Here is a 27,768-nt window from a genome sequence, read left to right as displayed (position 1 = left end):
GAAAAGTCCCAGTCTTATTAATCTCTCCTCATATGGAAGCCGTTCCATACCGCTAATAATTTGTGTTGCCTTTTTCTGAAGCTTTTCCAATTCCAATATATCTTTTTTGAGATGGGGCTACCACATCTGCACACAATATTCAAGATGTGGGTGTACCATGGATTTATATAGAGGCAACATGATATTTTCTGTCCTATTATCAATCCCTTTCTTAATTATTCCCAGCATTCTGTTTGCTTTTTTGACTGCCATTGCACATTGAGTGGATGTTTTCAGAGAACTATCCACAATGACTCCAAGATCTCTTTCTTGAGTGGTAACAGCTAATTTAGACCCCATAATTTTATATGTATTCTTGGGATTATGCTTTCCAATGTTAATCAACATTAATTAATAATGTTTATCAACATTAAATTTCACCTGCCATTTTGTTGCCCAGTCACTCAGTTTTTAGAAATCCTTTTGTAGCTCTTTGCAGTCTGCCTGGGTCTTAACTATCTTTAGTAATTTTGTATCATCTGCAAATTTTGCCACCTTACTGTTTACCCCTTTTTCCAGATCATTTATGAATATGTTGAATAGGACTGGTCCCAAAATAGACAGCTGGGGGATACCACTATTTATCTCTCTCCATTCTGAAAATCGACCATTTATACCTACCCTTTGTTTCCTATCTTTTAACCAGTTACCAATCCATGAGATTGCCTTCCCTCTTATCCCGTGGCAGCTTACTTTGCGTAAGAACCTTTGGTGAGGGACCTTGTCAAAGGCTTTCTGAAAATCTAAGTACACTATATCCACTGGATCCCCTTGGTCCACATGCTTATTGACCCCCTCAAAGAATTCTAGTAGATTGCTGAGGAATGATTTCCCTTTACTAAAACTATGTTGACTCTTCCTCAACAAATTATGTTCATCTATATATCTGACAATATTGTTCTTTATTATAGTTTCAACCAGTTTGCCCGGTACTGAAGTCAGGCTTTCAGGCCTGTAATTGCCGGGATCACCTCTGGAGCCCTTTTTAAAAATTGGCGTCACATTTGCTATCCTTCAGTCATATGGTACAGAAGCTGATTGAAATGATAGGTTACAGACTACTGTTAGTAGTTCTGCAATTTCATATTTGAGTTCCTTCAGATAAGCTTCAGTGAAGACTCAGAAAAATCAAATATAGGCTGCAAGATTGGGAGACAATTTATTTATTTATTATCTTAGATAGTTAAAAAATGTACAAGAGATATAGTTATTCCTGCTGCCAAGTATCAGCCAATCCCAAAGTGATAAGGATTATGAAGAAGCAGGCAGGTTATTCCCTTAATGTCCATTACATTTTCTTTCACCTTTCTCTGAAGTCCTGGTACTGGCCACTGTCACAAGGTACTGGGCTAGATGGACCAGTGGTCTGATCCAGTCTGGCTGTTCTATAATCCTGTATAGATTGGATGAGTAATTTTCAACCAATGAGTTATTCATGAGTGTTTCCCTTCAACAGCCTGCTATCCTTACTCATGGTGTCTGGCTGGTCATCAAAGCTACATAATATCATCCTCTCTCTACCAAGGCACCAGTAAGGTCTGCATATACCTACCACACAAACCTTAATGATGCCATGATCATTTAGTATGTTTACGCTGGTCCACCCTTCCCCTTCTCTCAATTATTCGATAAACCCACTTCACTGCCAGCAGTCATCATGCTATTCATGCTAGGTGAATTTAACCACCTAGGTAGAAACCCAGTGCACCACTTACTTTCCAATAAACCTTCAAATAGGTATTTGGTTGTCCATAGATCTTGTGTTAGTCGTTTGAACAAGGACACACTGGATCCATTGCTGTACACTTTATCACCTTTGACTCAGAGTTTCAAGATTATCTAGAGGGGTTATATACCTAATGATCATTGGAATTCAATTGTTGGGGAGTGGGCACATAATGCGGTTAGGCTCCTTTGAAAACCCCTGTCCTCACAACTGTTAATGTTTGTGTTATTTTTCTCTTTACAGATTAGCATTTTGCTCAACAAACGAGCATGGAAAATCAAACCACTGTGACTGAGTTTATTCTTATGGGACTCTCCAGTGACCCAAAGCTCCAGATTTTCCTCTTCCTGGTGTTTTTGGTTATTTACCTAATCACCCTGCTGGGGAACATGCTGATCATGCTGGTGATAAGGGCTGACCCTCACCTACACACCCCCATGTATTTTTTCTTGAGTAACTTGTCCTTTGTAGATATCTGCTATTCCTCCATTACTGTCCCGAAGATGCTGGTGAACTTCCTATCACAGCAGAAAACTATTTCTATCGACAGCTGCCTCATCCAGATGTTCTTCTTTCTGGCATCAGGAACGACAGAGATCTTCATGCTCTCAGCCATGGCTTATGATCGCTATGAAGCAATATGCCACCCCTTGAATTACATACAAAACATAAGCAAATGGGTCTGTATCCAGCTTGCCGAAGGGGCATGGACAATTGGATTTACTGTTGCACTGGTAAACACCTTTCTTGTCCTAAGAGTGCACTTCTGTAAATTCAACAAAATCAACCATTTTTGTTGTGAAATCCCTTCTGTTCTGCATATCTCCTGTAGTGACAGCTTGGCCAATGAGGTGGTAGTTCTCACATCCAGCGTTATTGTAGGACTGGGTTCGTCATCAGTTATCATTGTCTCTTACATTCTCATCATCTCCACCATCCTCAGAATCCGCTTCACCGAGCGGCGTCACAAAGTCTTTTCCACCTGTGGATCCCACCTGACTGTGGTTCTATTATTCTATGTAACAGGATTTTTTAAGTACCTGAGACCAGCCTCAGGATCATCCTTTGAAAAGCTAGTTACTGTGCAGTACAGCATCTTAACCCCTATGCTAAACCCCATCATTTACAGCCTGAAAAACAAAGAGGTAAAGACCGCCCTGCAGAAAGTCCTAGGGAAAGGCCTATGTTTTCCAAGCACAATTGTTCCAAAATAATTGTTTAATAAAGGTGCATCCATGTATGCCAGTAAACCCCTGGTTCTGTTTATCTTTATGTGTATTGCAGAATGAAAATTAGAATTTTCTTCCCATGGGAAATTCTAGTATTTCAACATTTGTTTTTTGCCCTGAAAACAAACACACACACACACACACACACATCTATATCTATATCGACATAGATAGAAATAGAGATAGAGATAGAGATAGAAATAGTGAAATGAAAAGTTCTGAAAATTTTCAATTTGGAAATGATAAGATATTTTACTTTGGCCTTTTTCAATTGAAAGAAAACATTTCAGTGTTCCTGATTTGAAATATTTTGGTCCCCTTTGTTGGGGGACTGACTTTTAAACAAAGTGGTTTGAGTCAATTCAGCATTAATCTGTATTTCCTTATGGCCATGCGCAGCCTCAGGGGAGCTGTAGTTTGGGTTCCTGATGCCCCTATTCTCTGTTAGGGTATGTCTACACAGCAACTAGACACCCATGGTTGGCCAGTGCCAGCCGACTTGGGTTCATGGGGGCTGTTGCATTGCTGTGCAGACATCTGGGTTCTAGAACCCTGCGGGGTGGGAGGGTCACAAAGCTTGGGCTCCAGACCGAGCCCCCAAATCTATACAGCAGTGAATCAGCCCAGCAGCCTGCATGCTATGAACCCAAGTCAGCTGGCAAGGGTCAGCCGCAGGATTTTCTTTATCATACCCTTATAGGCCAGGTTCCCTGGCCAGATTACATTTTTCATTTGCAGTGACGTGACTCCCGTGGAGCATGATGATGGGTGATGAAACAAAAAACACTGTTAGCACTTGTGAGAAGAAGGAGAATAATAATAAGAAGTGGTGGTGGTGTTAGAGACTCGGATTTTCAGAGGGAGTTAGACACACAAATATCTTGAAATCAAATGGGAATTTAAATACAAACTCTCTGATGCTCATTTGAAAAGGTCTGTCTCAGCCAAAGAGTCAAAAGTATTAACATGACCCTGTAACCGTGCAACATTAAAGAGTGTTAAACACAGTTTGGGATTCGGTAATACAGAGACCTCAGCCTGTTTAGTATCATGGAAAACACACCATTAAATATCTTTTAAACTTTTTATTAACGATAAAGGGAAAAAAAGAAAAAACATTAAAGCATTTGAAATGTAAAGTATTAAGTCAGACTGTCATTCCGACGACATCCTTTGTTCCCTTTCCTGTTAGCGGGAGAGGTTTTTTTAAAGGAAACACCCCTTGTTCAACAGTCTCTTAGGGCTGGTCTACACTTCCCCCCCAATTCGAACTAAGGTACGCAACTTCAGCTACGTGAATAACGTAGCTGAAGTCGACATACCTTAGTTCGAACTTACCGCGGTTCAGACGCGGTCCACACGCGGCAGGCAGGCTCCCCCGTCGACTTCGCGGTACTCCTCTCGTTGAGCTGGAGTACCGCAGTCGACGGGGATCACTTCCTGGTTCGATTTATTGCGTCCAGACCAGACGCGATAAATCGAACTCGGAACTTCGATCCGCAGCCGTCGAACTAACCGGTAAGTGTAGACTAGCCCTTAGATGATATTCAACATGGGAAGAACTGTCCTTCTTGGGGCAAAGAGAAGAAGTGAGTTGAGATGGGTTGAAGCTGTCGTTGTTGTAAAAGACCTTTCCCGTCTGCTAGAAAACCAAACAAGACAAGCACACACAAAAAAGGAAAGAAAAGAATAACAAAGATATAAAATGCAGCTTCTGTCTCTGGTGTTGACTCTCACTTGCAATCTCACTGTTGGAAAAACATGGGCAGAGCACCTGGTCTTACCAGCCACTCTGAGACTTGGCAAACTTGAATGAGCATTGGGCTGTTCCGGTCATTGCATTTAGATCCCTCTCTGGTCACACGCTTACAGCAGTGTTGCAAATAAAAAAACCCAAACCCCACAGTTTTGGTTGTCTGAGCCAGGCTCTTTTTAACCAGAAGGACAAAAGAGAGAACTAGGTAAGAGAAAAAATAAGGTAGGAAGGAAAAGGACACACTGGGAGAGGAGGGTAATAGAGTCTCATATCCATGGTGGTGTTTGATATTTAGCCAGAGCCATTGGAGGTGGCAGTGTCATCTGGCTCAATCTCTCTGACCCGATCTGGTCAGGATATCTCTCAAAATTAGGATGAAGAAGGTCCAGGGTCCCAGGACAAGTTGGGGGTGGCAACTATGGTGGTGAAACTTGCTCCTTCCCCTTCTTCACTCAGCTGGTTGCCAGCTTTCCCCCAAACGACTCTTCTTGTAGGGAACGGAAGAGGGAGTGATGGGTGGAATAGCTCAACCCTACGTTATTGTGCTCACCAGTTAGGCCTAATTTCGGACACACCGATTTTGGTTCATCAATTGCTGCTCCCACTCTTCTCTTATTTACCAGGCGTGATCTTAGCACAGTCCTTGAATTATATTGGGCAGACTTTTTGTTGAGACTCATTCAGCCTTTCTTTTTCCCTTTTCCCATCAACATTTGTTGTTATAGGTTACTGTGACTCCTTATAAACTTTCACTGGCTTTTCACAGTTAAGGTCTTAATTAGGGTAAATTTATGGACCCAGTTACCACAAGAATACACAGACAAGAGTTTAAAGGAGTGTGTGAAAGTTGCTATTATTATCCCTAGGATTAACCTACATTTTCAGAGGTACCTACAAGATATTGCTCCCCGATTTGTATTAATATCACAGATCAGGGGTCGGCAACCTGCGGCACACGTGCCAAAGGCGGCACGCAAGCCGATTTTTACTGGCACGCTGCTGCCAGCCGGGGTCCCGGCCACCGCCCCCACTCAGCCCGCCGCCGGCCTGGGTGAACGGAACCCCAGGCTGGCAGTGGGCTGAGTGGGGCCGGCAGCCGGGACCCCGGCTGGCAGGAGCCAGCAGACCGAACCCCAGACCGGCGGCGGGCTGAGCCACTCAGCCCGCTGCCAGTCTGGGGTTCTGTCCACTGGTGTAGTGTATTAAATTTCTCCCTGTGCTACTTGCAGAGCACCAGGACTGGCAACCTAAGTAGTACACCATAAGTAGCACATTCCTACAGGGAGAAATTTAATACACTACACCCCGGTAGGGAAGACTGTGCCTCCCCATACAGCCTGCCCCCTCCCACTTCCCGCCTCCTGACTGCCCCCCTCAGAACCTCCAACCCATCCAACCCCCCCGCTCCTTGTCCCTTGACCACCCCCTCCTGGGACCCCCCATCCCCTGACTGCCCCCCTCAGAACCCCCCACCCATCCAACCCCCTCTGCTCCCTGTCCCCTGACTGCCCTGACCCCTATCCACACCACGACCCCTGACAGGCCCCCCTGGGACTCCCACGCCTATCCAATCCCCCCTGTTCCCCATCCCCTTATATGGTGACCAGACAGCAAGTGTGAAAAATTGGGACAAGGGGTGGGGGGTAATAGGAGCCCATATAAGAAAAAGACCCAAAAATCGAGACTGTCCCTATAAAATCGGGACATCTGGTCACCCTATCCCCTTACCATTCTGCTCAGAGCATCAGGACTGGCAGCCTTAAGTAGTACACCGTAAGTAGCACATTCCTATGGGGAGCAATTTAATACACTACACCTGGCCCCACTCAGCCTGCTGAGGTCTGGAGTTCTCAAAATATGTTCTCACACCCCTTATCAAAAATTACACTACAATTAGCCTAAAAACTTGAAAACTTAAAAACTTTGTATATTACATTAATCGTTAAAAAATGTATAATGTTAATAAATACATAGGTTTGATGAAACAAAATAGTTGTACTTAAGTGCCTGTGCTTAATTTGTGTTTTCGATGATTTACCTTCTAAAAAAATCTTGCATGTCTCGCACCCCCAGAAAGGGCATCCCAGGTTAAGAACCACTGCACTAAACTGATAAGATCTGCATTTTAATTTAATTTTAAATGAAGCTTCTTAAACATTTTAAAAACCTTGTTTACTTTACATACAACAATAGTTTAGTTATATAATATAGACTTATAGAGAGAGACCTTCTAAAAAGGTTAAAATGTATTACTGGCATGCGAAACCTTAAATTAGAGTGAATAAATGAAGACTCGGCACACCACTTCGGAAAGGTTGCTGACCCCTGTCATAGAGCAATGAAGATCATGTGGTGAGCTCCCATTAATGTAGGCTTGGATTTTTTTAAAAGATTCTCAAAGATTTAGGCACAGAAATCTTTGATGAAAATCTCATCACTAGCCAGTTTAATATTCATGGGCATTGTGGACCTACATCAGTTAAGTAGCTTTGAGAACTTCAGTGTAGGTGACTCACTAGATGACTCAAGAAATGTAGAGAAGAGCCAGAAATTGAACTCAGATCTCATTAGTCGCAATCCAAAAGACCATCCTTCTTCTGTAGGAATAAATACATTGAAATAAATTAAAGTAAATAAATACATATGTTCTCAGTCTATATAATATAGGATCACAATATAGAAGCATCACTGGCCAATGTTTCTTCTATACGTCTTTATTATACACCAAATGGATAACATTAAAACTATTTGAGGAACTTGAATTTTCTTGGCATTTTCCCCAGAGCTGTTTTCACTTCTTTGTTTTTCAGGCTGTAGATGATGGGGTTTAACATGGGGGTCAAGATGCTGTACTGGATGGAAATTAGTCTGTCTGGCATTGATGCAGAATCTGTGTTTGGTTTCATGTACAGAAAAAAACCTGTCAGGTACAATAAACCCACCACAATGAGGTGGGAGCTGCAAGTGGAGAAGACTTTATGCCTGCTCACCACAGACCGTATCTTCAGGACGGTGGAGATGATGTGAATGTAGGAGACCAGGGTGAGGAGGAAAGAGCTCAATCCAAATACCACAAGGGTTGCAAAAAGCACCACTTTATTGATGGTAGCGTCAGTGCAGGAGAGTTGTAGCAGGGGAGGGAGCTCACAGCTGAAATGACTGATTGCATTGGGCCCACAGAAATGAAGGTTAAGCACAGGAACAGTATTTATCAGGGCATGCAAGAAACCCAAAGCCCATGTACTCAGCACCACCTGGACACAGATACGTTTGTTCATTATGTCCAGGTAATGTAGTGGGTCACAAATGGCTGTGTATCGGTCATAAGCCATGACTGAGAGAGTGAAAATTTCAACTCCAACAAACAGAGTAAAAAAGAATATCTGAGTAATGCAGCCATTAAAGGAAATTTTCTTCTGCTCTGCTAGGAAGTTCTCCAGCATCTTAGGCACCGTGACTGAGGAATAGCAGATATCGACAAAGGATAAATGGGACAAGAAGAAGTACATGGGGGTGTGAAGCTGAGGATCAGCCTTTATCACCCCCATGATCACCATATTCCCGGCAAAGGTGATGAGATAAATCACTAGAAATACCAGGAAGAGGAACGGCTGGAGCTGTGGATCATCAGACAGTCCCAAGAGAATGAAGTCGGTCATCGTGGTTCGATTGTCCTTTGCCATTAATCCAGGAAACCCTTCCTCTGTAAGAGCAGAAACAGAATTTGTTTAAATGAAATTGCGATTCTCCTGTGATAAATAGATAGTGAAACAGAGAGATGATCTAAGTGATAGGATAACTGTGAAGTCATCTTTACTAAATCATTATTAACTCTCCATCGTCACACTTATCTTTGCTGTTTGGTCCCAATTGCACAGGACTTTGCATTTAGTATTTCCATCGCAGAGCTTTCTTCCCTTTTGCTGGGAGCTCTGCTTGCCTCTCTCCTGAAAACACTTTTCTCCCCCCAAGACCATGCAGGGCCCTGGTGTGCTCTCATTAACATTGGTGCAGTGTATAGCCCCAAGCATAGAACTGGATCCAGATACTTTAGCATAAATCCTCCCTTTCCAGCCTATTGTAAATACCCTTCCAACAATAAATACGGCACAGAAAATAGTTGAGAAATCCTCAAGGAACATAAAATTCTTTACCCCCCCCCCCCCCCAAATCTTCATATTTTAGTCCCTGTAATCACTTCTCTCTACACCCCTCAGTGGTTGATACCATCTCCGATTCTGCCTCCCTTTTGACTAGAACATAAAATAAGTATTAACCAGGGGTAACTCTCTTGGTATCAAAGGGCCTGATTCTCCTCTTACCATAGCGTCAATGAGGAATAATTCCACTGGATTTGATGGGGAAGATTTGCCCCTCACTTGAGTTTTGATGCTGTAAAGCTTTTGTAAGTGAGAGGGGAATCAAACCTAAAGATTTTGTGTTTTTACCTGATGCCAAACATGGTGATGAAAGGGGGAATGTTCTGTAATAGTTTTACGAGCACTGGTGTTGTCACCCATTAGGTGAAGAAGGGTTAAAATCCTTCCCCTGGAACAGGGGGCAAGGCATGAAGTGTATAGGTCATGTCCCTGCTTGGAGGGGTATGAATGGGCCATCGAGGGCCGGCTGGAATCAACATATAGCACTGGAGGACATGGAAAAGACATGGGGAAACCCAGCGACTGAACAGAAACACTTAACAAAAGGGAGGCATAGATGGGCTGAACGTGTGAACACAGGGTGGCGTAGCCGCGGCGGGACAATTGCCTGGCGGTGTCAGGAGCCTGCACTAAGACCCGGGTTCCCAGCCGTGCACACAGCAGCTCTCATTTGGGGCTGAGAGTCAATGGGACACAGACGGATTATGCAGGAGCATGACATTGTGGAGCCATGGCACCTGCCAGTCTGAACTCTGCTTTAACCATTGCTTCACTATGCGATGTCAAATGCTTCCTGGCTCTGTCTTCCAGCTGTCTCCAGAGCCCTACCCTCTTTTGGAAGAGGCTGCTCCGGGCTGCTGCAAAGACTCACTGCCTTGCATTGATCCCTGAAGGGGTAAAGTGTCTCTCAGGGCCTTGATTTCAGTTGGACTCGCTGCAGTGAGCTCACAGTGAGAAACGGGAGTGCTGGAGCCCAAAGACCCAGTCTCAGCAGCATCAAGGCTGTGTGGCTGACCCTTCTGGAAAACTGTGACCCTTTGGGGTCTGGATACTCCCAGGAGACTGTTCAAAAGCCAGGGCACAGCACAGAACTGTAATCCCAAGGCAGCATGCTCCTATATTATTAGCATTGTTATTATATGGTTATTCCATATTGTATGACAGACGCTACTGAGTCCCTCCTCATTGCCTGCAGACTTCTCTCCTCTTATTACTATATTAATGCTTCTGCAGCAGCAACTGCTGGCTCTCCCATCATTATGGTTGCCGTAGTTTCTTGCTAGACAACACTGAACATCTTCCAGAGGTGGTCTTGCCCTGAGACATTCACAGATTCCCACAATTCTGCTGTCACCTGCAACTCCAAGTCCCTGGACCATTTCAATGCCTACCTGCCTGGAAACAAAGGAACAAAAGGAGCTCAGAGAAGTGGCCATTAAGGCCGCAATTAAGGAAAGTATCCTTAGGTCAGCACTTAAGCATGTGATTAAGTTAAGCATGCGATTAAGTTAAGCATGCAATTATGTGCTGTTCTGAATAGTGGCCTGGAGGAGGAAGATTAGATAGATAGATAAGGTGGGTGAGGGGATATCTTTTATTGGACCAACTTCTGTTGGTGAAAGAGACAAGGTTTCTCATTTACCCATAGTTCTTCTTCAGGGCTGGGGAAAGTATAGACAGATCAAATTTGTGGCATGCAGAATCCCACTTTGATCTATGATTCAACTGTGACTTCTTCAACTTTGAGCTGCAATTCAAGACCTCGGGCTAATCTAATAATTGAAACTGATACCAGCGAAGAAACTGAGTCAGTTGGGTGTCAGGAAAGTGGCTGCGAAAGCAGGGAAACACACTGTTTGGGCCTCATGATAAATTCAGTGCAGGATCTCAAACAAGGGACATGGCTATGGAGCAGATGGGTGAAAGAGAAATAAAGAATCTTAATATTTACAGGCTATAGCATTCAATGAAGGCTCAAGAGAGTTGTGAGGAGGAGTGAGGGATTTGAAATAAAAAGTGGACGAACGTGAAAGACAGTGGGAAAAAATCATAAAAGAATTCACAGAACTATAAAAATTACTGATCTTAAGTTTTATCAGAGGGACACTTTTTGGGTCTTTAATGAAATTGGTTGATTGAAATAAATTAGCCTCTTGGTTATAAATGTTCACCTTCATATGTACTCTCAATGCTGTTTGATTCACCACCTCTCAGCATCAGGGATATTTTAACACATTGACCTGAAATAAATAATACAGCCAAACTCACCCGAGGACTGCGTGGGAATGAGAGAAACCATGAGACGGTAGTACTTGTCCTCTGGAGTTCTGGTGGCACAGATGAGAATGTATCTATCTATCTAACTATCTATTTCGTCCGATATTTAAGGAAATTGCCTGTTTTTTATGCTGATCAGCCAAATCCTTTTTGGCATAGGAGGAATTGGGTAGAACTGAATCTAAGTTATATCCAGACCTTCTTTCTCTTTCCTCGACTGAGCACAAAGAGATGGCCTTTATCTGACTTCAAATTTCTAATGAGTTCTGGGAGGAGGGTGTTTACCTTTGGGACCTGTTCCCTGAAGTCTGTGTTTACATCACATTCCTTTGCCATCACATAAAGTTTATCCTATGTTTAGTATGTTTGCAGGTGTGGGTGGGGGCCAGGGTCAGGGAATCTGATTGCTGGGAGCGTCTGCTAAATTTTAAAAAGATTTAGAACTGGTGTTCAATCCAGGAGTCTGGATTATCACCAGTGTACTATGGAGTTGCTCCATGTTTTCAGAAAGGGAAATTCATGGATACTCATCCCCCCAACACCTGTTTACTTCCACAAGCATTTTGATGGGATGGCAAATGACTGCAGTGGAAAGTGCAAATGAATGGGAAATGTAGGGGAATCACAATCATGTTTTATTATGGAAAGGACACATCTGACATGCTTATCACCTCCCTGCCCAAACTCCCCATCCCTGACCCCCAGATTTCCCCAACACAAGTAGACCCCTTAATTACACTTTAGTGCTGCAATTTGGACACATCTCACCGTATTGTTTCCTGCTGTCCATTTCCTCTATTGGGTGTACTTTACTTTTTAGTAGGATCAAATCTCCTTTCGTTGCCTGCAGCCCCTTTCCCCTAATCCCACCCATGGTCATTTTCCAGGTTGATTGTCCTTGGGTTTTTCAAAGGGGTCTAAGGGTGTTAGGTACTCAGTGCCATTGAACATCAATAGGAGTTTGGCACCTAACTTCATTAGGCTCTTTTTAAAAATCCCACAATGGAGTTGATGCATTTTCTAAAGAACCTAAGGAAGCCCATGTGATGACCCACGGCTTGAACCCAGGCCTGGGAGTCCCCACACAGCTGCCACCCAATGCCTACTGAAATCTGGCGGGCTGAGAAGCTACTAACACTATAATCCCAGCCAAGATGCCACACACAGGAGCTCTGATTGGAAGATCGACCAGCTCAACCGATTGGTCCAACTACACCACAGGCTCTCTGCCGGGTTCTGTGGCCCCCTGGGTGTCCACAAGCAGATTTCAGGGAGCCCACCAAGGACCGGGCTTCAGATCTGGGTGGAGGGGCTCGGGCTTCAGCCTGTATCCAGCATAAGGCATTGTTGAGAGAATGACAACTCCACAGCTAAGCAGATGAGGAACACTTGGCCAAAAAAAAAAAAAAAGTCAATTTTTGCACATGGTTTTGACAGGAAACTTCTAAATGAAATGAAAGAACAGTTCTATTTCATTTTGCTTTAATTGCCATTTTTACATTTAAAAAAAAATAACAAATGTTGAATTACATAGGGGAGGCTAATTCAGGGCAGATAGTCCAGTTGGTTGAGCATTGGCCTGCTAAACCGAGGGTTGTGAATTCAATCCTTGAGGGGGCAATTTAGGGATCTAGGACAACCCCCTGCTCAAAGCAGGACCAATTCCCACCTAAATCATCCCAGCCAGGGCTTTGTCAAGCCTGACATTAAAAACCTCTAAGGAAGGAGATTCCATCACCTCCCTAGGTAACCCATTCCAGTGCTTCACCACCCTCCTAGTGAAAAAGTTTTTCCTAATATCCAACCTAAACCTCCACCACTGCAACTTGAGACCATTACTCCTTGTTCTGTCATCTGGTACCACTGAGAATAGTCTAGATCCATCCCCTTTGGAACTCCCTTTCAGGTAGATGAAGACTGCTATCAAATCCCCCCTCATTCTACTCTTCTTCAGACTAAACAATCCCAGTTCCCTTAGCCTCTCCTCATATGTCATGTGCTCCAGTCCCCTAATCATTTTTGTTGCCCTCCGCTGGACTCTTTCCAATTTTTCCACAGCCTTCTTGTAGTGTGGGGCACAAAACTGGACAGAGTACTCCAGATGAGGCCTTACCAATGTCGAATAGAGGGGAACGATCACGTCCCTCAATCTGCTGGCAATGCCCCTACTTATACAGCCCAAAATGCATTATCCTCCTTGGCAACAAGAGCACACTGTCGACTCATATCCAGCTTCTCGTCCACTGTAACCCCTAGGTCCTTTTCTGCAGAACTGCTGCCTAGACATTTGGTTCCTAGTCTGTAGCAGTGCATGGGATTCTTCCATCCTAAGTGCAGGACTCTGCACTTGTCCTTGTTGAACCTCATCAGATTTCTTTTGGCCCAATCCTCTAATTTGTCTAGGTCCCTCTGTATCCTATCTCTACCCTCCAGCGTATCTACCACTCCTCCGAGTTTAGTGTCATCTGCCAACTTGCTGAGAGTGCAGTCCACGCCATCCTCCAGATCATTAATGAAGATATTGAACAAAATTGGCCCCAGGACCTACCCTTGGGGCACTCCACTTGATACCGGCTGCCAACTAGACATGGAGCCATTGATCACTACCCATTGAGCCTGACGATCTAGCCAGCTTTCTATCCACCTTATAGTCCATTCATCCAGCCTATACTTCTTTAACTTGCCGGCAAGAATAGTGTGGGAGACCGTATCAAAAGCTTTGCTAAAGTCAAGGAATAACACATCCACTGCTTTCCCCTCATCCACAGACCCAGTTATCTCCTCATAGAAGGCAATTAGGTTAGTCAGGCATGACTTGCCCTTGGTGAATCCATACTGACTGTTCCTGATCACTTTCCTCTCCTCTAAGTGCTTCAGAATTGATTCCTTGAGGACCTGCTCCATGGTTTTTCCAGGGACTGAGGTGAGACTGACTGGCCTGTAGTTCCCTTTTTTAAAGATGGACACTACATTGGCCTTTTTCCAGTCATCTGGGATCTCCCCAAATCACCATGAGTTTTCAAAGATAATGGCCAATGGCTCTGCAATCACATCCGCCAACTCCTTTAGCACCCTCGGATGCAGCACATCCAGCCTCATGGATTTGTGCTCATCCGGCTTTTCTAAATAGTCCCGAACCACTTCTTTCTCCACAGAAGGCTGGTCCCTTCCTACGCATGCTGTGCTGCCCAGTGCAGCAGTCTGGGAGCTGACCTTGTTCGTGAAGACAGAGGCAAAAAAAACATTGAGTACATTAGCTTTTTCCACATCCTCTGTCACTAGGTTGCCTCCCCCATTCATTAAGGGGCCCACACTTTCCTTGACTTTCTTCTTGTTGCTAACATACCTGAAGAAACCCTTCTTGTTACTCTTAACATCTCTTGCTAGCTGCAACTCCAAGTGTGATTTGGCCTTCCTGATTTCACTCCTGCATGACTGCGCAATATTTTTATACTCCTCCCTGGTCATTTGTCCAATCTTCCACTTCTTGTAAGCTTCTTTTTTGTGTTTAAGATCAGCAAGGATTTCTCTATTAAGCCAAGCTGGTCGCCTGCCATATTTACTATTCTTTCTACACATCGGGATGGTTTTTTCCTGCAACCTCAGTAAGGATTCTTTAAAATACAGCCAGCTCTCCCGGACTCCTTTCCCCCTCATGTTATTCTCCCAGGGGATCCTGCCCATCAGTTCCCTGAGGGAGTCAAAGTCTGCTTTTCTGAAGTCCAGGGTCCGTATTCTGCTGCTCTCCTCTCTTCCTTGTGTCAGAATCCTAACAAAGAAGATTAATGGGTGGCTTGATTACAGTCTATAAGTATATACATGGGAACAAATATTTAATAATGGGCTCTTCAATCTAGCACAGAAAGGTCTAACACACTCCAATGGCTGGAAGTTGAACCTGTACAATTTCAGACTGGAAATAAATGTTTAACAGTGAGGGTAATTAAACCTTGTGACAATTTACCAAGGTTTATAGTGGAGTCTCCACCACTGACAATTTTAAATTAGGATTAAATTTAATTTTAGGGTGTTTTCCTAAAAGATCTGCTCTAGGAATTATTTGGGGGCAGTTCTCTGGCCTATGTTATCCAGGAGGTCAGACTAGATGATCACAATGGTCCCTTCTAGTCTCTGAATCTATGAATTTCAGCTATCTAGTGGACCTGGATTTAGTGGATCTAGATGGGTGGAAAATTATGGTGACCCAGTGGCGATTTAGGCCTGTAGTTTGTTGAGAGCAGTCTTACAAACCATGTCCAGGAATTGCTCACTAAAGAGAGAGTTTTTAAAAGGATCCTATAAAAATAGTACATATTTATTCTTCCTGTACCTGGTTCTGGTCCATTGAAGTCTATTGCAGCTTACCATTGGCTTTATTGGAGGCAGAATCTAGACCCCTGTAATATCTCTCAGTAGTTTAAGTCCCTGTACTGCTGTGCATTTGCAGTTAAGTGACTAGGTATAGTTATTTATCTGAAGGATTTTAGCACCTGTTTTAAACGAAAATCATATCACCATGCAACCTGAAACATGGAACCGCCAAAGGTACCACCATAATATGTGTGGTGTAGGGGGCATTTCCCAGTCTGAACCTGATCTTGGTGTGGATTTCAGCTGCAGCCATGTGAGTAACTGATTTTCTGGTTCACTGGCCAAACTGAAAACATGGGTGGGGGGAAGGTGAAGGAGGATGGTTCAGGTCAATCTGAAACAATGTTTTTATTTATTTTTTCAGGAAACCGATTAACATTTTCATTTTGGGTCAAATTTTATTTCATGTATGAAGTTTTAAAACTTTTTAAAATAAAATTAAAGTAAAGCTTGAAGCAAAAATCAAAACATTTCATTTCAAAAATGTCAAAATGTAATCTTTTGATTTTATATTTATACTTTATTTTATTTTCCAGAAAACCTGCAGGTACTGGTGAATTTTCTTTTCTCAAACATTCCCCCCAAGTTAGATCTAATTTCATGGCTGTTTCCTGGATCCAAAATGCGGCTGGTTTAAAAAAAAAATCAGACTGGAAAATCCATGCTGTCCAAATCCTTATCTAGGTACAGATCTGAATTTTGTGACTGGCCCAATTTTTTCTAGGACTAGGTTCTGATCCCTTTACTCACAAAGAGTGCCACCTCAACAACAGCATGCAAGTAGAATGATCAGAGTGATGTTTGACAAATGCCATGATCATTGTAATTTTCTGCATTTGTCACCTAATTATAGTTCAGCACTTCAACTGGTGGAAAGCAGTGTAGGGTGATGAACTTTGATAGAATGACACCATCTTACTTCAGCTAGGAATGTATCTAGATATTTACCCACATCTCATTTACCTATTTTATGTATTAACTGCCCCAAAACTTCCTTAACACAGAAGTAACATTGCCCAGGGCTTACTCATGTCCTTCCAGAATGATGAAAGTGGCTAAACTTAACCCTTTGAAAACCAGGTAATGCAGAGTAAAGGTAATGCAAACTGAAACTGCTGAAAAATTGGAAAAACAAAATTAAGGCATGTAGTCCCAGGTATGGGCCAAAAAAAAGTTGGAAGTGTTACGGAATCCCCAGGCGATGCTTTGGAACTGCTCCCCACAAAGCCAGTCAGGACTTTGGGGAGCCTCCTCTCCCTTGGAGCAGACTGTCTTCAGGGCAAGAAGCTCACACGGCTTCACCTTCCTGGGTCTGACCTTGGAGCATTCAGCATATGCCCCTCCATGTGCTTCCCACAGCGAGTCCACCCAGGCGGGGTCCTGGGGAAGCCAGAGGGTCCTGCACGCACCCCCACTTTGCAGTCAGACGTGACTCTTAGCCAGCAGGTAAAACAGAGGTTTATTAGATGACAGGAACACGTTCTAAAACAGAGCTTGTAGGTACAGAGAACGGGACCCCTCAGCCAGGTCCATTCTGGGACCCAGCGAGCCAGACAACCCCGTCTGCACTCACTTTCCATCCCCAGCCAGCCCAAACTGAAACCCACTCCAGCCCCTCCTCTCTGGCCTTTGTCTCTTTCCCAGGCCAGGAGGTCAGCTGATCTCTTTGTTCTCCCACACCTTTAGCATCCCCTTGCAGGGGGGAAGGGCCCCGGCCATTAGTTGCCAGGAGACAGCGTGTCGGACAGAAACTGAGGCACCCACACAGTATTCAGAGGAAACATTAAGAACAGTCCCACTTTGTCACAGGAAGAATCAGAAAAAAAATCAATGACATTATTTATTAGGGGGTAATTATCTCAAGAATCCCTTGTTTAAGTGACCTCACATTTGGATCACTAAGCCTACACTGGCCATCCATGAAGCAAAGCAATTTTCAAGATAATCCGAGTAAGCATGCAGGTAATCTGTTAAACAGCAAGTGTGTCCACTTTAAGTCTACCACAGCTACCACGCTACTATAGTATACTAGATCCTACATTTTCAGTCTGGTTTCAGGTGCCTTGTTGTTTTGGGTGCCCAACTTCAGGCATGTTTTCAGAAAGTTCTTAATGGTCATCATCAAAACCAGGACCATTTAATGAGTCTCAACCAGAACAGCCAGAAATTAAGGCACTGAAAATTACTCGTCAGGTTTGAAAAGGTCTATCATTTATTGCTGAATCTCTGTTATAGTGGTGCAAGGAGGCATGCTAGAGGAGAAGAGGTCTAGAGCCATGGGAGTTTTTTAATGGAATGAAGAGACACAGGACAATGAGTGAAGAGGTAGGAAGGTAGGGTTATGTACTCTTGAAACTTAACCCTTGCTCCTCAGGAATGTTTTTCTCAGGGCCTCTTTCACGTCCTTGTTCCTCAGTGTGTATATTATCAGATTCAGCAGTGGGGTTATCACAGAGTAAAAAAAAGACACCACTTTACTGACATCAGATTCATACTTCACTGCAGAGTTGACGTACATGAAAATGAGGGTCCCAAAATAGATGGTGACCCCCGAGAGGTGCGAGGCTCAGGTGGAAAATGTCTTCTTGTGGATGATGGCTGACGACATCCTCGATATGGTGGCTATGATTTGGAAGTAAGAGGCCATGGTGAAGAGGACGGCAGACATGATAATGACAGTGCCGAAGGCATAGCCTACTGCCTGGATGGTGTAGGTGTTGGTGCACGAGAGCTTAAAGAGCTGATCGTCATCACAGAAGAAATGGTTCATCGTGCTGGAGGTGCAGAAGGAAATCCTGGCTAGCATGAAGGATGGGAAAGTGGGGCAGGCGAACCCCATAAGCCAACATGCCATGGCCAAGTACTGGCAAATCATAGGGTTGCAGATGGTGGAGTAAGACAGTGGGTTGCAGATGGCCAAGTATCTATCATAAGCCATGACTGTCAGGAGGAACAGCTCAATGCCAGCAAAGGAGAAGAAGAAGTAATACTGGGCAATGCAGCTGGAGGCAGAGATAGTCCTCCTATCTGCTAAGAAGTTGGCCAACAGCTTGGGCACTGTGACGGTGGTGTTTCAGACCTTCACCAGTGGGAGGCTGCAGATGAAGAAGGACATGGCAGTGTGGAGGCAGGAATCCGTCAGGACGATGATGATGATGAGCAGGTTACCCATGGGTGAGAAGATGTAAATGATTCGGAACAGCACGAAGAGCAAGACTTGGAACTGCGGCAGGCTGGTAAACTTCAGGAAGATGAACTCAGTGACCAGTGTCCGGTTCTACCTCTCCACGGGACTGGCTGGATCAGGGGTGGCCAACCTGTGTCTCTGGAGCCACATGTGGCTCTTCAAAAGTTAATATGTGGCTCCTTGTATAGGCACCGACTCTGGGGCTCAGCTACAGGTGCCAACTTTCCAATGTGCTGGGGGGTGCTCACTGCTCAACCCCTGCCACAGGCCCTGCCCCCACTCCCCCCTCCCCTGAGCCTTCAGTGCCCTTGCACCGCCCCCTCCCCTCCCCAGAGCCTCCTGCATGCCACGAAACAGCTGATCGGGAGGTGCAGGGAGGGAGGGGGAGGTGCTGAATGGCGGGGCTGCCGGTGGGTGGGAGGCACTGGGAGTCGTGGGGGGGGGGAGCTGATGGGGGGCTGCTGACGTATTACTGTGGCTCTTTGGCAATGTACATTGGTAAATTCTGGCTCCTTCTCAGGCTCAGGTTGGCCACCCTTGGGCTAGATAAACATTTATTAATAATTCTGTAAATAAACAGGCATATCAGCTACTCCATAACCAAGTGGCCAAATCATATGAGTTATATCAGGGATGATTTAACTGTTAGGAATATCTACTAGCTGGCTGGCTAGCTAATCAATATCTTTCATTAAAAACCCTTTTTGATGAAAAATGGCTTTTTCATCAAAATGAAATTTCTTTGGGAAACGCCTATTTTTTACTAAATTTTCCAGATATTAATGAAAAAATTAAAAACTTGTAACTGGAAAAAAATGTTCTCAGGTATTCTTTCTTTCTTTCTTAAAAAAATATTTTGAGGAAATGAACGCTTTGCTGGTTTCCATCAAAGTTTTCCACAGTAACTAAACTATTTCTTGACCAGTTCCATAATCTCTATCTCTCACTGTCCTTAAATTTCATCCTTAAATTTCTAATGTCTTTACTATGGGTTAAATTGTACCATCACCTTGAAGTAGAATTCTCCACTTAAGTTGAGTTCTACTGAAAATCTGATAGTATGGAATTCACCTAGAAGTGTAAGAAGAAACAGTCATAGGCAGTATGCAAACTTTCTCAGAATAAAGCTCTTCAAAGATCAGATGAGTGACTGAAATAAACTAACACTTTCATTCCCAGAATCCTGGCGATCAAGGAATTTTAAAATGCTATCCTTTGTTATAGAAATTGTTTATAGAGCCGATGTTAACATTGATTGGGAAACTGTTCTATACTGTAAAAAGCTGCATCCTACCAGACACCCAGAGGGGGGCATGGATCAGCGTTCATGTCACACTCCCTTTCAGTACCTGGCCTGGGGAAGCTAATAATCCAACCAGTGGACCAAATTTGGGGATGAATCCTGGCCTCATGCCACCTGAGGCATGTTATGCATATGCTAAGAAGAAGACACCCAGACTGTAAGTTGTCTCAGGCATGGGAGCTGGATTCTCAATGGGATTTAGACACCTAATAGCCACTTTTACTGAAATTCACAAAAGACCCACTCTGAAACCCCTGAACACTGTAGGCACCCAAACGCATAGCACCTAACTTTCCACTGTAAAATCTCCCTATATTTCTGCCTGTAGTCATGTGCCTGCTTGAACTCCATACAAACTGACCAGGAGGGAGAGGACTTTCCTGGTGACCTTTAGCCCAGAGATTAGTGAGCTCACCTGCACATAGGAGATGCCTGGTTGAAGTCCCACCTCTGCCTAAGGAGGAGAAGGGATTTGAAGAGGGATGTGGCATCTCTCAGTTAACAACATCCATAGTGGGTCAGACCAAAAGTCCATCTAGCCCAGTGTCCTGTCTTCTGACAGTAGCCAATGCTAGGTGCCCCAAAATAAGAAACAAGGCCCCAGTGAAATTTGAACTCACGACCACTGGTTTACAAGACCAGTGCTTTAACCCCTGAGCTATGGAGGCAATTTTATAGCAATGTCAGGGATTTGAGAATCCAATTTCTGTTGGTGGATTTGACAAGCCTTAGTTTTCCAAAAATCAAATCAATCCCTCTTTCTGGGGTATATCTGGAGTCAATGGGATTCATTCTCATCTCATGCACTCTGGTGTAAATCAGGAGTGATTTTATTGGAGTCATCTGGGCTTATTCCTTTCTCTCTGACCCCAGTGGAAATCAGGAGAACTCCATTGGAGTGAATGGAGCTGATTCTCTTCTCATTCACCCTGGTGTAAATCAGGAGTGACTCCTAAGGCTGGTCGAAGTTTTTTAACAAACACTTTTTCATCAAAAATAGTTTTATAGATTTTTTTTTACAAAAGCTTGAATATTACAGCATTTTTAAGTGAAAAAAATTAAAACAACATAAAACAAGGTTTTTTGTTTTTGTTTTTTAAGCCTGCCAAAAGAAAGTGTTTTTGAAAACAGAATAATATGAGGGCTTTGATTTTTGGTTTTCAGAATTTTGTTTTGTTTTTTCACTCTCTCCTCCTCTTTTCCACTCAAAATGTAGGAAAATAAAAAAGGGAGACAAAGTGTATGTCAGGAGGAGTTGATTTTTTTTTACCATTTTCCATACTTTTTTTTTTTTTTTTGCTTTTCTTGTTTTTTCCTCTTTTACCAAGGAGAGAAAGCGCTGCGGGGAAATCTGAAAACAGAGATATAAGTTTGTTTGCTTTTCAAAACAGAAACAAACGAAAAAATTAAAATTGTAATTTGAAATAAAAAATATTCATCTCATACCATTTTTCTTGGTGGGGGGTCTAAAATACAATTTTTTTGCAAACAATTAATTGTTTGTAATCTTTGGTGGACATAAAATAAGATTATTCAACCAGCTTGAATAACTCCATTGGAGTCAGTGGAGTTTCACGTGTGTAAAATAAGCATAAGTGCGAAGATTAGGGTTAGAAGGGATGTTCACAGTGACATTTATGGACCCCCTACACACACCCTGGGAGCAGTGTGCTGCTGGATGCATAGAAACAGAAGCCTGGAGAAAGATCTGCTTTGTCTTAAGCAATGATCTTGTTCAAATAGCTTCTCCCCACACCACTAGCCCTATGCTGGAGATGGATTAGAAGTTACCAGCCAGTACACACATCCTTTCTTGAAGGGTTCCTTTACACTGCGATTGAGGGTGCCATTTTGCAGCTCCAGTAGGCATCCCAGAGTTAGCGTTCATTTAGCTACCACTCTCAAAATACCAGCACAGATCTGGTGGCATAAGCTTCAATATGGGCTAGTAACATGAGTGTGTACAAGGAGGGGTACTGAAGGTGGCCCTCAGGAGTTCCTAATTCAACCCCTGGTATGACACCTGAAATGGCATTTATCACCCAAGGGGGGATTTGAACTGCTGTGGTCTTCAGGTGCTCGGTAGAGATTCCTCTGCTAAGAGAAAACGTGTAAGCCCCTCAGCAGTCTACTTTACCTGCCCCCCCCGCCCATGTGTCCAGTCTACAGAGGCTGAGAAAGTGTTATATGTTCTGGCTAGAAGCTAGTGGCTCATTAGCTCAAGGTGTAATGACTCAGGTGTTCCTCTGGGGAAGTCTCAAATTCCCTCTCTGCTGGTGGGCAAGAGGGGACTGAGTTACAGAGTGCTGGGAGCCTAGAGACGGGGGTAATTAGACAATCAGGCTGGCTGAGATAAGGATCTAATTGTCCCATCAGTACAAGGCTGATAAAAAGGCAGGAAGTCCCAAAAGGGAGGAGATAGAAGGGACCAGGGCTAGCTGAGCTCAATTACATGGAGGCCTCAAGGGGGGAGGCTTCAGTTCCCCTCTGGCCCTGAGGGAGAGGGCCTGTGGGTGCTGTAGATAGATTGTTGCATGGTGGTTGTGGAAATGGTGGAGGGAACTTAAAATCACAGGGTACAGTGAAGGCACAACCAGTGGAGTCTGTGCAGTTTCTGCAGGGAAGAAGGCGGGAGAGAAGCCATGCTTCGTGACAGGCTGACCCATCAACAATACAGCTTTGCATGGTCCCATATGGAGAGATGCTGTGGTGACCTGATCCACTGATGTCCCCTGTGACACTGCACCCGACATTTGTCATAGTAATATTATTAAGATATGATCATGGCATAATTATGATGCATTTTGTACAAGATAAGTCATGTGAGGTGTCATTGGAAAAGTTATGAATTGTTGAATATGATTATCCTATTTCTATGCATGTATCATTTTTGTATCTGAAGTTATAAATACTGACTATGTATTTGTACTTCAAATGTACTTACAAATTTGTAATGCCCACTAGACAAGATGCTTTCAGTCTAGACAGCTGGCTGGCAAGGGCCTGTTCAGGGCAATGAGCCATTAGAGAAAACATTAGGCCTTAGGAGAAGCTTATCTCCCACCTGGTGAACCTTCCTGAGAACACTCCAGACAGCCTGTAAGTGTAATGGCTGCTATTACTCTACAAGGACATGTGTCCAGGCCACATGACTCTGGACTCCATCTTGGGATATCAGTATTTTTCCACAAACCGGTCTGGGGACCAAGTTTTGAAGCAAAGGGTTCTCATCGTATGCAAAAGCTATATAAGGCAGGGAGTGACATCATCTATTGTTCTTCACTCCCCACACAGCAGCACTCCTGAAAACACCTGAGGAACAAAGACTGAACTGGGGGACGTGCTGGACCCAGGCTAAAGGGATTTCTAGCCTGTGTATGAAACACCTGGGGATTCCAAGCTGTAAAGCAAATGCAGCTTGCCGCTCAAGAATCTACAAGTCTGCCTGTACCATCAGTTAGGGTGAGACTCTGCTAATTCATATCCAATCTATCTAGTATATTACGCTCAGTTTGCATTTTTGTTTATTTACTAGGTAATCTGCTTTGAGCTGTTTGCTATCACTTATAATCACTTAAAATCCATCTTTTGTGGTTAATACATTTATTTTATGTTTTAATCTAAACCAGTGAGTTTGGAGTGAAGTGTGTGGGAATCTTGGCTCAGAGGGGCTGTTGCATTTTCTTTCTACATTAAGGGGGAGCCGAACTGGATAATAAATTCATACTGGTCAGAGTTTGGATCAAGGCAGGATGGTACAGCTCTGGGGTCCTAGACCAGGAAGCTGGTGGTTACCTTGGCTACCTCTCTCTATTGTTGGTTCATATGCAGTGGCTGGTCAGAGACCCTGCATATAACTGCAGCTGGGTGTATTCCTACCTGTGCGAATGCTGGTGGAAGTATAAGACCGGGAGCATGTCTGCAGCTTGTCACAGCAGCACAGTGTGAAAGGGAGCCCAAGCTGGTGAGTCAGGGGGCTCAGTGGTACCCCAGGTCCAGGTGGCACACCGGGGGGAACCCGTCACATCTCCCTTCCCAGATGACCTGATATACAACATAGCTAGGAGACCATACAAATCTACGCGTGTCGTGAGCAGATAATCTAACAGCCTTCGACAGCACAGCATCCATTCCTGCCGAATGCCCATGGGGAAGAGTAGCCATAACCCTAAATAGAAAACTAAGAGTGTCAAGGAAGTGTTCTAACCCGAGAACCTCAAAGAGACACCCCCAAACACTGCAATAAAATGTACATGGTGCAACCAAGAGATGGTTAAAGCTACCTAGGAAATAAATGGCAGATGGGGAAGATTAACTTGGGAACAGATTGCCATGGAGAGAACAAAGTCAATGGGGCTACACTGATTTTCTCTCTCTGAGGATCAGAATCTTGGTACCCGTGTATAAATCAAATCAAATCATGTCTTTCCTAGAACTTTACTTAAGGCTGCAAAATGTAGGAGGCTAAAAGTTTTGATTATTTATTGAGTGAAAATAAATGTGACACATGAGAAACTGCAGGGAACCTGGGGATTATCTCAGCCATTAACCTCAGCTATTATTCTGGAATAAATTGTGCATCTTTCAATGAGATAAAGGGAGCCTCTTAATCCCTTAGCAAGGGTATATCAGGGCTTTGTGAATGTTAGTTGTAACATCAGTGAAGTCCCTTCAGTGATTTGTTCATTCAGGGTAATGCTCATTCCATGTCCTGTAACAATGGATTTGTAAGACAGAAGATGCTTTTACTTATATGATTCCAAAAGCTACAGGTCAGGGTGAAAACTTCACATCAGCAGCGATCCTCATATGGAGTCCAGGTGAGTTTCAGTCTTTTAAATCAGCTCTACTCTTTTCCTTTTTCAAAGACATTTTACTAATGAGCAATTGGAGTTCCACACCAGCAGTGTGGGTTTCTTTCCTGGCTCTTCCATTGGTCTGATGTGGCACCATACCTGCTCTGTACCTCACAGTCCCCATTTGTAAATTGGGGGATGGTGATATTTATCCTGTTTGCTCAGGTACCCGGAGGTCCACTGATGAAAAGTGCTAGCTCAGAGATAGGGTTGATGAAGATCATCGTCAATTTGCACATGAGAGAATCAAGTCATATAAAACTCCCATCTCCAATGACCCAAGTAGATCTGGTTTTTAAAATACCTAACCCCCCAAACTTTGTCTTCGCTGCCAATAGATAGATAGATAGGTATTTTGAGATGGATGTCTCTATTTAAAAACCTAGTGGAGACAAGTCACAGGTAGATTTTATCATTGTGTAGCTAGTCAAAGTCAACCCTTTTCTCCTCCACCTGTACTGCCACCTGGTGTTCACCTCTACTAACTATGCCAAAGTACGGTGTAAAATGTAAATCAGGAGTAACTCTGTCAGTATCAATAATGTTACACTGGTTTGGGGAATTTTTCCCAAATTGTCCACAGTGCCTGGAGAAGCCGATATGAAAATAACAAGGAGGCCTGTATTCACAGCTTCTTCCCTGTGCTTGGCATTCTCCTTCAGCTCCTAGATAGACATGACCCAACCTTGCTGTCTCATGTTCTCTCTGAGCACCAAGCTTGTTCACTGCAGCTCCAGACTCTCAGTCAGTCTGTCCATCAGTTAGCCTCCAGCATGCTGACCGTGCCCCCCTCCCTCTTTGTCGGGGGCAATTCTAACACATCAATGTCTTTTGACCTTCTCAGCCATGGCCAAACAGCCCTGTCCCAGGGTAGAGACTGAGTGCATCCCTCTACATGGGTATAAACCTGGTAACTGAGTTTGAGGAGACATTCTCTATCTGTGCCATTGTTGTACCCTTCCTTAGCACCCCTGCACCCTCTCTTACACCCTCCTTACACTGAACTTTATGCATCAGGTAGGTAATACCAAACTGACCAGGAAACACAGTAATACATAATATTAATAACGTGAATAGAAAGCTGGCTAGATTGTCGGGCTCAATGGGTAGTGATCAACAGCTCGATGTCTAGTTGGCAGATGGTATCAAGCAGAGTGCCTCGGGATCGGTCCTGGGGCCGGTTTTGTTCAACATCTTTATTAATGATCTGGATGATGGGATTAATTGCACCCTCAGCAAGTTCGCAGATGACACTAAGATGAGGGGAGAGGTAGATATGATGGTGGGTAGGGATAGGGTCCAGACTGAACTAGACAAATTGGAGGATTCGGCCCAAAGAAATCTGATGAGGTTCAACAAGGACAAGTGCAGAGTTCTGCACTTAGGAAGGAAGAATCCCATGCACAGCTACAGGCTGGGGACTGACTGGCTAAGCAGCAGTTCTGCAGAAAAGGACCTGGGGATTACAGTGGAGGAGAAGCTGGATATGAGTCAGCAGTGTGCCCTTGTTGCCAAGAAGGCCAATGGCATATTGGGCTGTATAAGTAGGGGCATTGCCAGCAGATCGAGGGACGTGATTATTCCCCTCTATTCGGCACTGGTGAGGCCTCATCTGGAGTACTGTGTCCAGTTTTGGGCCCCACACTACAAGAAGGCTGTGGAAAAATTGGAAAGAGTCCAGCGGAGGGCAACAAAAATGATTAGGGGGCTGGAGCACATGACTTATGAGGAGAGGCTGAGGGAACTGGGATTGTTTAGTCTGCAGAAGAGAAGAATGAGGGGGGATTTGATAGCTGCTTTCAACGACCTAAAAGGGGGTTCCAAAGAGGATGGATCTAGACTGTTCTCAGTGGTACCTGATGACAGTGTTTAGTGGTCCTACTTCTTCTTTCTTTGTTTTCTTCTTATTTATAAGGCTATAGAACCTTTTACTATTGGTTTTATTTCCCTTTGCAAGGTCCAACTCTACATGGCTTTTGGCCTTTCTCACTTTATCCCTACATGTTCTGACCTCAATAAGGTAGCTTTCCTTGCTGATCCCTCGCATCTTCTACTCCTTGTAGGCTTTCTGCTTTTTCTTAATCACCTCTCTGAGATGCTTGCTTATTCAGCTTGGTCTACAACTCCTGCCTATGATTTTTTTCCCCTTTCTTGGGATGCAGGCTTCTGATAGTTTCTGCATCTTTGACTGAAGTAATTCCAGGCAGGGCCGGCTCTAACTTTTTTGCTGCCCCAGGCAAAAAAGAAGAGTGCTGCCCCGCTGTAACACACACACACACCCCAGCGCCGCGCCGCTGACCCCCCCCCCCACCCCCCCGCCGCCCAAACCCCTGCCACCACCCCCCAAGCGCTGCGCCGCACCAGACGGGACGCTGAAACCCCCACTCTCCCCTCCCCCAAGCACCGCGTTGGGCCGCCCAAACTCCCAAGCGCCTTGCTGGGCCGCCCAAACCCTCAGTGCACCGCGCCAGGCCGGCCAAACCCCCACCTCCACCGAGCGCTGGGCCGGGCCGGGCTGGGCCGCCCAAACCCCCGAGCGCCACGCCAGGTTGCCCAAACCCCCGCTCCCTCCGAGCGCCACACTGGCCCGGGCCGCCCAAACCCCCGAGCGCCTCGCTGGGCCTCCCAAACCCGTGCTGGGCCAGCCAAACCCCCACCCCCCCGAGCGCCACGACGGGCCGGGCCAGGCCGGGCCGCCCACACCCCCGAGTGCCTCGCTGGGCCGCCCAAACCCTCGGTGCGCCGCGCCGCACTGGGCCGGCCAAACCCCCACCCCCTGCGAGCACTGCACCGGGCCGGGCCGCCCAAACCCCCGCCACCCCACCCCCCCGAGTGCTGGGCTGGGCCAGGCCGCCCAAACCCCG

General features: G+C 44.7%; 2 protein-coding genes, 1 non-coding gene and 1 pseudogene across 3 annotated transcripts; 1 reads left to right on the top strand and 3 right to left on the bottom strand.

Annotated features, from left to right (window-relative positions):
* The first annotated feature begins 2,034 nt into the window (after window positions 1-2,034).
* Window positions 2,035-2,979, top strand: LOC112116179 (olfactory receptor 8S1-like). Its single transcript, XM_024213506.1, has one exon. It carries the CDS (start codon window positions 2,035-2,037, stop codon window positions 2,977-2,979), a length of 945 nt encoding a protein of 314 aa, XP_024069274.1.
* A 4,515-nt stretch (window positions 2,980-7,494) lies between these two features.
* On the bottom strand, window positions 7,495-8,433 carry LOC112116133 (olfactory receptor 1009-like). Its single transcript, XM_024213467.1, has one exon. It carries the CDS (start codon window positions 8,431-8,433, stop codon window positions 7,495-7,497), a length of 939 nt encoding a protein of 312 aa, XP_024069235.1.
* A 9,481-nt stretch (window positions 8,434-17,914) lies between these two features.
* On the bottom strand, window positions 17,915-25,128 carry LOC112116181 (annotated as a pseudogene).
* TRNAT-UGU lies at window positions 20,644-20,716 on the bottom strand. The gene has a single exon. It is a non-coding gene; the product is annotated as a tRNA-Thr (tRNA).
* Window positions 25,129-27,768: the final 2,640 nt, after the last annotated feature.

This window comes from Terrapene carolina, unplaced genomic scaffold, assembly GCF_002925995.2.
Source record: "Terrapene carolina triunguis isolate 2854851 unplaced genomic scaffold, T_m_triunguis-2.0 Scaffold612, whole genome shotgun sequence".
Taxonomy (NCBI): Eukaryota; Metazoa; Chordata; order Testudines; family Emydidae; genus Terrapene; species Terrapene triunguis.
The sequence above is the reverse complement of the archived record's forward strand: the minus strand, read 5'-3'. Positions and strand labels throughout refer to the sequence as shown.

Coding starts and splice junctions, on each gene's coding strand:
- LOC112116133 (XM_024213467.1), bottom strand. CDS start 8,433: ATGGCAAAGGACAATCGAACCACGATGACCGACTTCATTCTCTTGGGA.
- LOC112116179 (XM_024213506.1), top strand. CDS start 2,035: ATGGAAAATCAAACCACTGTGACTGAGTTTATTCTTATGGGACTCTCC.